This window comes from Oncorhynchus mykiss, chromosome 21 (assembly GCF_013265735.2).
Source record: "Oncorhynchus mykiss isolate Arlee chromosome 21, USDA_OmykA_1.1, whole genome shotgun sequence".
Classification (NCBI taxonomy): domain Eukaryota; kingdom Metazoa; phylum Chordata; class Actinopteri; order Salmoniformes; family Salmonidae; genus Oncorhynchus; species Oncorhynchus mykiss.
Genome location: NC_048585.1, coordinates 54,509,318 through 54,521,318, shown reverse-complemented (window position 1 = coordinate 54,521,318; position 12,001 = coordinate 54,509,318). Strand labels below are relative to the sequence as shown.

The 12,001-nt window shown below is 42.6% G+C and overlaps 1 protein-coding gene across 3 annotated transcripts in view; it reads left to right on the top strand.

Annotated features, from left to right (window-relative positions):
- The window catches only part of sorcs2 (sortilin-related VPS10 domain containing receptor 2), a 407,416-nt gene extending 404,175 nt beyond the window's left edge, over positions 1-3,241 (top strand). The window contains exons 25-26 of one of the 3 annotated variants that reach the window (XM_036958238.1): positions 88-245; positions 2,462-3,241. In XM_036958238.1, the coding sequence (XP_036814133.1) occupies positions 88-245; positions 2,462-2,526 (223 nt within the window). In that variant the 3' untranslated portion in view covers positions 2,527-3,241. Of the gene's footprint in view, positions 1-42; positions 246-2,461 lie in introns of all 3 variants that reach the window. The other 2 variants (XM_036958237.1, XM_036958236.1) reach the window with 2 other exon arrangements.
- The last annotated feature ends 8,760 nt before the right edge of the window (positions 3,242-12,001 follow it).

The following is a 12,001-nucleotide window of genomic DNA, read 5'->3' as shown; positions in this document are numbered from 1 at the left end:
CAACTCCAGCCAAACCTCTTATCAAAACTACAAATCCCACAGTCCTTGGCTTAGGACTGAGGATGCCTATCCTCCGCTGTTTTTCAGAAAGCTGCCCGGCCGGAACGTGTACGCCCAGATGCACAACGAGAAGGAGCAGGAGATGACCAGCCCTGTCAATCACAGTGAGGACACGCAGCACATCATCCAGGGGGAGGAGTTTATCGACGACGACCTGGACTCACAGACTCTAGGTAACGCAGAAGGTAGCCCCGCCTTCTGTTCCCTGATCAGGATTAGGACTAACCCCCACTACTACTAACAGAACAGCCTGCTACCACTCACAAGCCCAGGCAGATAACAGAACAGCCTGCTACCACTCACAAGCCCAGGCAGATAACAGAACAGCCTGCTACCACTCACAAGCCCAGGCAGATAACAGAACAGCCTGCTACCACTCACAAGCCCAGGCAGATAACAGAACAGCCTGCTACCACTAACAAGCCCAGGCAGATAACAGAACAGCCTGCTACCACTCACAAGCCCAGGCAGATAACAGAACAGCCTGCTACCACTAACAAGCCCAGGCAGATAACAGAACAGCCTGCTACCACTCACAAGCCCAGGCAGATAACAGAACAGCCTGCTACCACTCAGAAGCCCAGGCAGATAACAGAACAGTTAACAGAACAGTTAACAGAACAGCCTGCTACCACTCACAAGCCCAGGCAGTTAACAGAACAGTTAACAGAACAGCCTGCTACCACTCACAAGCCCAGGCAGTTAACAGAACAGTTAACAGAACAGTTAACAATGCAAAGTATTTCCTATTTGTTGTTATATTGTTCATAAAAGCTACTAAAGTCATAATGATATTGTGAATTAAAGGTAAAACATTTTAAGCATTCTAATACCTATATCAATCGGAAATATGAATTCAAATCAGAGCTATGGGTTGGTTGAGAGAGAACCAACCAGTCATCTAGTCAAAGTATTAATTCAAATCAGAGCTATGGGTTGGTTGAAAGAGAACCAACCAGTCATCTAGTCAAAGTATTAATTCAAATCAGAGCTATGGGTTGGTTGAGAGAGAACCAACCAGTCATCTAGTCAAAGTATGAATTAAAATCAGAGCTATGGGTTGGTTGAGAGAGAACCAACCAGTCATCTAGTCAAAGTATGAATTAAAATCAGAGCTATGGGTTGGTTGAAAGAGAACCAACCAGTCATCTAGTCAAAGTATTAATTCAAATCAGAACTATGGGTTGGTTGAGAGAGAACAAACCAGTCATCTAGTCAAAGTATGAATTAAAATCAGAGCTATGGGTTGGTTGAGAGAGAACAAACCAGTCATCTAGTCAAAGTATGAATTAAAATCAGAGCTATGGGTTGGTTGAAAGAGAACCAACCAGTTATCTAGTCAAAGTATGAATTAAAATCAGAGCTATGGGTTGGTTGAAAGAGAACCAACCAGTCATCTAGTCAAAGTATGAATTAAAATCAGAGCTATGGGTTGGTTGAAAGAGAACCAACCAGTCATCTAGTCAAAGTATGAATTAAAATCAGAGCTATGGGTTGGTTGAAAGAGAACCAACCAGTCATCTAGTCAAAGTATGAATTAAAATCAGAGCTATGGGTTGGTTGAAAGAGAACCAACCAGTCATCTAGTCAAAGTATGAATTAAAATCAGAGCTATGGGTTGGTTGAAAGAGAACCAACCAGTCATCTAGTCAAAGTATTAACTAAAATCAGAGCTATGGGTTGGTTGAAAGAGAACCAACCAGTCATCTAGTCAAAGTATTAACTAAAATCAGAGCTATGGGTTGGTTGAAAGAGAACCAACCAGTCATCTAGTCAAAGTATGAATTAAAATCAGAGCTATGGGTTGGTTGAAAGAGAACCAACCAGTCATCTAGTCAAAGTATGAATTAAAATCAGAGCTATGGGTTGGTTGAAAGAGAACCAACCAGTCATCTAGTCAAAGTATGAATTAAAATCAGAGCTATGGGTTGGTTGAAAGAGAACCAACCAGTCATCTAGTCAAAGTATTAACTAAAATCAGAGCTATGGGTTGGTTGAAAGAGAACCAACCAGTCATCTAGTCAAAGTATTAACTAAAATCAGAGCTATGGGTTGGTTGAAAGAGAACCAACCAGTCATCTAGTCAAAGTATGAATTAAAATCAGAGCTATGGGTTGGTTGAAAGAGAACCAACCAGTCATCTAGTCAAAGTATGAATTAAAATCAGAGCTATGGGTTGGTTGAAAGAGAACCAACCAGTCATCTAGTCAAAGTATGGATTAAAATCAGAGCTATGGGTTGGTTGAGAGAGAACCAACCAGTCATCTAGTCAAAGAGAAAAGAAGGAAATGAAGAAAATGTTTTAATGTTGCAAGATAAAGAAGCAGGTGGTGTTTTCTCTTTTAAAACCAACCGACCCTCGACTCTGGTCTCACTACTTCCTCTCTCTCCTTGTTGCTAGGTAACCACTCGGGCGTGGTGCTGAGCATCAACTCCAGAGAGCTGCACAGCTACCTGACCAGCTGATGGCTGAACACAGACACGCTAATCAGCTAGCCATGCTAACGAGCACAGGGAACTCTAATCTGCCTTCCTCCTCTGTCGCTCTGTCTGACCAACCAATCCACCGCTCCCCGTACAGAGGAAGAGAGAAAGCACCACAGTACTACAGTCTAGCATTAGTCCCTCGCTGTCCTCTCCTCTCTGATTCCTCTCCACGGCCCCTTGCTCCCTCGTTTCCGTCTCTCGCTCAGAGGGACACTTATCCTCCGTTCTGCTCGTCTCTCTATCCCGTCCTCCACTGCGTTACTGTAACATCTAGGGTGTGGGCCAACTCTGCTTTTTACCCAGTGTCCTTTGCACCCAGTGTCCTTTGCACCAGTGTCCTTTGCACCAGCGTCCTTTGCACCCAGTGTCCTTGTGTCCTTGTACCCAGTGTCATGACTGCTCTGTGTGTTCTCATTGGCTAAACCCCTCGGAGAATGATTGGACGCCACCCAGTGAGGAAAGAGAAATCCGGTGAAATCACAGAGAACGCCCCGCCTACTGGCCTGATATTTAGAACGCTCAGGACTGTAAGACTCGTCTTTCCCTGACCCTCACCAGGTAGTTTCCAGATACGCTATACAGTGCATTTGGAAAGTATTCAGACTCCTTGACTTTTTCACAATGTTGTTACGTTCCAGCCTTATCTCTAAAATGGATTGAATAGTTTTTTCCCCTCATCAATCTACACACAATACCCCATAATGACATCACAATACCCCATAATGACATCACAATACCCCATAATGACATCACAATACCCCATAATGACATCACAATACCCCATAATGACATCCCAATACCCCATAATGACATCACAATACCCCATAATGACATCACAATACCCCATAAAGACATCACAATACCCCATAATGACATCACAATACCTCATAATGACATCACAATACCCCATAATGACATCACAATACCCCATAATGACATCACAATACCCCATAATGACACCCCAATACCCCATAATGACATCACAATACCCCATAATGACATCACAATACCCCATAATGACATCACAATACCCCATAATGACATCACAATACCCCATAATGACATCACAATACCTCATAATGACATCACAATACCCCATAATGACATCACAATACCCCATAATGACATCACAATACCCCATAAAGACATCACAATACCCCATAATGACAAAGCAAAAACAGGTTGTATTTTGTTTTGCAACATAGATATTCAGACCCTTTACTCAGTACTTTGTTGAAGCACCTCTGGCAGCAATTACAACCTCGAGTCTTCTTGGGTATGACGCTGCAAGCTTGGCACAGCTGTATTTGAGGAGTTTCTCCCATTCTTCTCTGCAGATCCTCTCAAGCTCTGTCGGGTTGGATGGGGAACGTCGCTGCACAGCTATTTTCAGGTCTCTCCAGAGATGTTCGATTGGGTTCAAATCTGAGCTCTGGCTGGGCCACTCAAGGACATTCAAAGACTTGTCCCGAAGCCACTCCTGTGTTGTCTTGGCTGTGTGCTTAGGGTCATTTTCCTGTTGGAAGGTGAACCTTCACCCCAGTCTGAGGACCTGAGTGCTCTGGAGCAGGTTTTCATCAAGGATCTCTCTGTACTTTCCATTGATTTTTCCCTCGAACCTGACTAGTCTCCCCGTCCCCGCAGCATGATGCTGCCACCACCATGCTTCACTTTAAAGATGATACCAGGTTTCCTCCAGATGTGACACTTGGCATTCAGGCCAAAGAGTTCCATTTTTGATTCATCAAACCAGAGAATCTTGTTTCTCATGGTCTGAGTCCTTAAGGTGCCTAAAGTGGCTTTACCATAACGGCCTGATTAGTGGAGTGCTGCAGAGATGATTGTCCTTCTGGAAGGTTCTCCCATCTCCGTAGAGGAACTCTGGAGCACTGTCAGAGTGACCATCGGGTTCTTGGTCACCTCCCTGAACAAGGCCCTTCTCCCCCGATTGATCAGTTTGGCCGGGCTGCCAGCTCTAGGAAGAGTTTTGGTGGTTCCAAACTTCTTCCATTTAAGAATGAGGCCACTGTGTTCTTGGGGACCTTCAATGTGGCAGAAATGTTTGGTACTCTTCCCCAGATCAGTGCCTCGACACAATCCTGTCTCTTTACGGACAATTCCTTCCACCTCATGGCTTTGTTTTTGCTCTGACATTCACTGTCAACTGTGGGGTCTTATATAGACAGGCCTTTCCAAATCATGTCTAATCAATTGAATTTTCCACAGGTGGACTTGAATCAAGTTGTAGAAACATCTCAAGGATGATCAATGGAAACAGAATGCACATGAGTTCAATTTTGAGTATCATAGCAAAGTCTGAATACTTATGTAAATAATGTGTTTTTGTTTTTTTATTTGAATACATTTACAAACATTTCTAAAATACTGTTTTCGTTTTGTCTTTATGGGGTATTGTGACGTCGTTATGGGGTATTGTGATGTCATTATGGGGTATTGTGATGTCATTATGGGGTATTGTGTGTAGATTGACGAGGAAAAAAATGCATTTAATAAATTTTAGAATAAGGTAACAAAATGTGGAAAAGTCAAGGGGTCTGAATACTTTCCAAATGCACTGTATATACAAAGTATGTGGACACCCCATCAAATTAGTAGATTTGGCTATTTCAGCCACACACGTTGGTGACAGGTGTATAAAATCGAGCACACAGCCATGCAATCGCCATAGACAAACATTGGCAGTAGAATTGCATTACTGAAGAGCTCAGTTACTTTCAATGTTGGATGCCACCTTTCCAACAAGTCAGTTCGTCAAATTTCTGCCCTGCTAGAGCTTCCCCGGTAACCTGTAAATTATTTTACCGGAGCAACAACGGCTCAGCCACGAAGTGGTAGACCCCGCAACCTCACAGAACGGGACCGCCTAATGCATTTCTGTGCTTCAAACTTTGTGGTAACAGTTTGAGGAAGGCCCTTTCCTGTTTCAGCATGACAATGTCCCCGTGCACAAAGGGAAGTCCATACAGAAATGGTTTGTCGAGATCGGTGTGGAAGAACTTGACTGGCCTGCACAGAGGCCTGACCTCAACCCTATCGAACACCTTTGGGATGAATTGGAACGCCAACTGCGAGCCAAGCCTGAACTCCCAACATCAGTGCCCGACCTCACTAATGCTCTTGTGGCTGAATGGAAGCAAGTCCCTGCAGGAATGTTCCAACATCTAGTGGAAAGCCTTCCCAGAAGAGTGGAGGTTGTTATAGCAGCAAAGGGGGGACCAACTGCATATTAATGCCCATGATTTTTGAATGAGATCTTCGATGAGCAGGTGTCCACATACTTTTGGTAACGTAGTGTATCCTAGTTCACCAGTAGTAGGAGGATTGTGGGGTGCTGTCCACAGTATCACCAAAACAGAACCACGCAATGACCAGGCCATAGCCTTGAGAAGTACAGTTTGGTAAAATAGTGTTGGATGGGCATAGTTTAGCAGTGGAGAAAAGAGAGGTGGAGTTGTTAACACCTCCATTACTACCAAATAAAGAGAAGCAATGTTTTTAAAAGAAGCAATTTATAATTGGCTCTTTCTCTCACACTTCAAATGCAATAACACTCTTATTCAGGAAAGAATGAGATAGAGCGCCCACTTTAAATCTGCAGGGAAGTTATATGAAGGATAGGACATGGAACGGGAGCAGTCTGAACTGAGACAGGGTTGCCTTTGTGAGAAGAATGCAACTACCCATTTAGGCACTAGGGGGTGGTGTTGCTCTGTTTATAAATCCCAGATACAGGTATGAGCTAAAATGAAGTGTGTGGGAAAATCCTCTTTCATTCACCATTATTGACATGCAATCCTTGTTAATATGTTTCCTTTTCATCATACAACAATGTATAAGAATGCTCTTTAGTAATTCATATTTTAATCTTTTTTTTTTTTTTTAAGATTAAGTCTTTGTATAATAAAAAAAAAAAGTTTTATGGAACTTGATGAGCAGGTTAAAAGAGTGACATGTAGAATGGTGTGTGGTTGTGTGATATATCAGCACATTTACAGCATGTCCCCCGGTTAGAAAGCAATTGTTTGCCCCACGGTGCCTAAAAACAAGTGGACTCCTCTGCTCATTTAACATGAACTACAACTCCAGCCAAACCTCTCATCAAAACGACAAAATCCCACATTTCCTGTGCATTTCCTAATTTTTTTATTTACTAATAACAGTTTGACCCCAACCCCAAGATAGCCCCCGGGTCAGAGGTCAACGTGAGTTCATTTCCCCAGAGACAAAGTCGTCGTCATGGAGATGGTGTGGCTGTCATTATTGAGCCTATGTTAGGCAGAGTTACTGGTGGTATTTCTCCCCATATAATTTGTCTTGTGTACATAGATTTGTATATATGAACAACCTCTCACTGTATATAGTCCTTCACGTGAGTGTGAGTATTTTACACTGATACCAAAACATACACAGTTGTTGTTTTGGTCTCCTCCACTGAATCCTCTCATAACAGTACAATGACGCAGAGAGTTTCTCAATACCATTGCTTGCTTCTCATGTATCAGCGATATTTCAGTGTATAGCTAAGTATCATAGACTTTTAGATAGGCTACTTTTTGTTGTATCCATTGTTTAACTGGAAAGGATCACTCATTATCAAATCTACAACATTGGTAAGTAGCTTTCCTTCCCAGGATGTCTAATTTGCACTAAGGATGTAGTCATCTTGAAGACTACAGTCTAGAGTGAAGTCGACCATCTTCACACATTGGGCCATTCAGACTTGCTAGGGACGTCTTGAATGAGACCGTACTAGTCTACAAACCAATGCTCAGAGTCAATCTCTAGCTTCCCAGTGAGTCAGTTCCATTCATGATGATGGTAGGCCTATCTGATACATCCAGACACACACTGGCCTGCCTGTCTGTTCTTCATGTTCTTTTGTACATATATCTGCTTATATTTGGCTTGTTCTTAGTTCTCTAGAGATGTCTCGTCTGTTATTATGGTCAAGAGAATCCAATATATTTGTGAAGGAGATTCACTGTTGATGACTACGACCATGTGAAGTTGACCTCACAGTTTTATTCATGTTTTTTTTGGTTTGTTTGAATTTTGGTAAATAAATGAAAAATGTTATGAAGTCCTCAACAGAAAGCATAGCGCACTTAACATGCATTCTGGAATAAATCACTCCCCTAAATCTACATGTTGGTTGTCATCATTGTATCTGCTCAATAAATATTTCACTTTCTTCAATGGCTTGATGATTAGTTGACGAGTTGAATCAGCTCTGGAATAGATCAAGTACATGGAATGGCTGGGGGTGGGGCTGAGAAAGAGGAGAGGTTGGATAAATGCTTTTTTAAACCTACCCAACTCATGGGGCGGCAGGGTAGCCTAGTGGTTAGACCGTTGGACCGGAAGGTTGCAAGTTCAAACCCCCAAACCCCCGAGCTGACAAGGTCTGTCGTTCTGCCCCTGAACAGGCAGTTAACCCACTGTTCCTAGGTCGTCATTGTAAATAAGAATATGTTCTTAACTGACTTGCCTAGTTAAATAAAGGTAAAATAAAAATAAACATTAAATATGTACTTAGTAATGGCACACATGGGAATTTAACTAACAATGCTCCTGTCATACCTTGCTCCTTCCAACTGAGTGATTGGTATGTTCAAATCCAAGTGAATGGTTTTCATCAAGTGAATTACTAACATGTCATCACCAATTAGCAGATTTGATTGGCTAAGAACTAATTGGTTCGGAACATCTCTTCTACTTTAATGAACGTTTGCAGAACTCTCTATGTCAAACATACAAAGATAAGCATTTTTTTTTTAGGTGTGAAGGAGTTGGTGGCTTTGGTGTAAGGATGTCAGCCCTGAAGCGCAGGGTGCAGGGTCATGTCCAGGCAAGGCACTTCCGAGTGTGGTAGGTTTTTGTATGTTTCCTCAATTGTTGATGTCAAATATACAGTGCATTTTGGAAAGCACTCAGACCACTTCCCTTTTTCAACATTTTGTTAAGTTACAGCCTCAAATGTATTAAATAAATGTTTTTCCTCATCAATCTACACACAATACCCCATAACGACAAAGCGAAAACAGGTATTTATACATTATACAAAAAAACAAAGCAGAAATACCAAATTTACATAAGTATTCAGAGACTTTGCTATGAGACTCGAAATTGAGCTCAGTTGCATCCTGTTTTCATTGATCATCCTTGAAATGTTTCTACAACTTGATTGGAGTCTACCTGTGGTAAATTCCATTGATTTTACATGATTTGAAAAGGCACACACCAGTCTATATAAAGGTCCCACAGTTGACAGTGCATGTCAGAGCAAAAAAAAAGGTTGAAGGAATTGTCTGTAGAGTTTTGAGTCAGGATTGTGTCGAGGCACAGATCTGTGGAAGGGTACCAAAAAATGTCTGCAGCATTGAAGGTCCCCAAGAACACAGTGGCCTCCATCATTCTTAAATGGAAGAAGTTTGGAAACACAGAGAATATTCCTAGAGCTGGCCGCCCGGCCAAACTGAGCAATCGGGTGAGAAGGGCCTTGGTCAGGGAGGTGACCAACAACCTGATGGTCACTCTGACAGAGTTCCAGTGTTCCTGTGTAGAGATGGGAGAATCTTCCAGAAGGACAACCACCTCTGGAGCACTCCACCAATCAGGCCTTTATGGTAGAATGGCCAGACGGAAGCCACTCCTCTGTAAAAGGCACATGACAGCATGCTTGGAGTTTGCCAAAAGGCACCTAAAACTCTCATACCATGAGAAACAAGATTATGTGGTCTGATGAAACCAAGATTGAACTCTTTGGCCTGAATGCCAAGCTTCACATCTGGAGGAAACCTGGCACCATCCATACAGTGAAGCAGGGTGGTGGTGGCAGCATCATGCTGTGGGGATGTTTTTCAGCAGTATGGACTGGGAGACTAGTCAGGATCGAGGGAAAGATGAATGGAGCAAAGTACAGAGAGATCCTTGATTAAAAACCTGCCCCAGAGCGCTCAGGACCTCAGACTGGGGCGAAGGTTCACCTTCCAAAAGGACAACGACCCTAAGCACACAGCCAAGACAACACAGGAGTGACTTCGGGACAAGTCTCTGAATGTCCTTGAGTGGCCCAGCCAGAGCCCAGACTTGAACCCGATCAAACATCTCTTGAGAGACCTGAAAATAGCTGTGCAGCGACGCTCCCCATACAACCTGACAGAGCTTGAGGAGCTTGGGAGAAACTCCTCAAATACAGGTATGCCAAACTTGTGGCGTCATACCCAAGAAGACTTGAGGTTGTAATCACTGCCAAAGGTGCTTCAACAAAGTACTGAGTAAAGGGTCTGAATACTTATGTAAATGTGAATACTTATGTATTGTGTGAAGATTGCTGAGCGGAAAAAACGATTTAATACATTTTAGAGTAAGGCTGTAACGTAACAAAATCAGGAGTCAAAATCAAGGAGTCTGAATACTTTCCGAATGACCTGTATATTACTAGATGTGTTGAACGTGTGAAGGATGTGGTGGCACAGGTGTAATGACCTCACCTGTTAACCACAGAGTTGTGGGAAGGTGATAGCTGGTGGGGGTAATGTTTTGGGGTACACCTGCCTGTGAACACCAGTGGTTATGGAATATCAGGCACTTAGATTTTAATAGAACATGCCTATATTAAACTAAGCACCTAAGTTTGCCCTATTACCACAGTTCAGAAATTGCACGGGGGAACCCCAGGTTTTACCCACCCCTACTTCTCATGCCCTTCTGCCTGCACCCGCCAGCCAATCATCCCTTCACGTCTTCCTTGGTTCAATCCCACAACCCTTATCCTTACGCCACAGACTCAATATGCACTTCTCTTTGTTTGTTTGACGTTGATAGTTGCAGAAATGTACACTAAAACGCAAGAGATGAGGCTCAAACCGACAACCGCTTGATAGCAAGGCAGGTATCAAACCCCAAAGCCACCAACTCCTTCACGGTTGAAACACCTATCTTTGACATCGACAATTGAAGAAACTAAAGAGCAAGAGATGAAGAGCTAACCCACGACCTCTTGGCTACATTGCAGGGATTTTAACCCCAGCGGCATGAACCTTTTCTCATTTGGGAAAATATCTGTACTCCGACCTCTCTCCTACGTGGCCTGGAAACCGATAAGTGGTCGAGGAGTGTGTCAATTCGTTAGTAGGCAAACAGAAGACTGTTCTCCCCTCCTCGATTGCCTAGTTTTAGCGAGGAAGCCCAAGTGTGTCCTACCGGAGTTAATTTGCAGAAGAGTTTTGAAATCTGCCACGCCACCTTTGAATCAGCTGTTGCTCATTTAAAAACATGCTACTTGCCTGTTAATTTATAACATCTTGCACAACTAGCTAAATGTGTTTTCACTTTATACATTTATTTTAAGGTTAAACCCTGTAAACATAATTTGCCTGATGACGCGCGATTGCACAAGGAGAGTCATTTCAAATAAGCACATTCTCGTCCACTTTCCATCTCCTCGATTACCTTTGACCTTTTTCAAGCGGAGGCCAGAGAGGATGCAGGAGTTGAACAAATTCAATTGCTAAAAGGCCGTTGCCCGTTCTGCTCAAATTTGTGCCGGTGCAATGATCGGCAAACTAATCTGACAGCTGATGCGTAACTGATAACGTGGTTGTCATCCTCCATTGCTTCAGACCCATCCAGATGAATCCGATCAAATGAGACAATCCCCAGCAGATCTAAAAAAAAAGCTACAGCATTATTGGGTTTATTCCTGCATTGATGGGACTAGCATGTTGTTGTTTCATCAGCTAGCAGTTAGCACGTTTTGATTGACTGTTTTCTTATATAACGTGAGAACCACAAGTATCGGGACAGTGAACATTTGTTGTTGTTGTTTTGGCGCTGTACTCCAAATTTGGTCCCATATTCCTAGCACAATTAATGTGGACCCTACCATGATTACTTATAATCCTGAATGAATCGTGAATAACGAGTGAGAAAGTTAGAGGCATAAATATCATACCCCCAAAAATGCTAGATTAATGCGGTAGCATTAATTGTTTAAGTGTTTAAAAGCATATATTCTTATTTACAATAAAAGTGACAATACATTATCTACCATTCAAAATAATCTGAAACACAACCAAAACAGTTTATAGAGTCACAAGCTTGATGTAGTCATTGTGTGCTGGGAATATGGGACCAAATACTACATTTTTTGCTACTTTAATACACATAAGTAAATTTGTTCCCTAAAATGGGCGGACTACGTACAACAAGTGCTGTCATTTCTAAACGGTTCCCCCGACATGGATGAAAATACCCTCAAATTAAAGCAGAGTCTGCACTTTAACATCTGTCATTGTATCACTTCAAATCCAAAGTGCTGGAGTACAGAGCCAAAACAACAACAAATGGCACTGTCCCAATACATTCAGAGCTCACTGTCCCAATACATTCAGAGCTCACTGTCCCAATACATTCAGAGCTCACTGTCCCA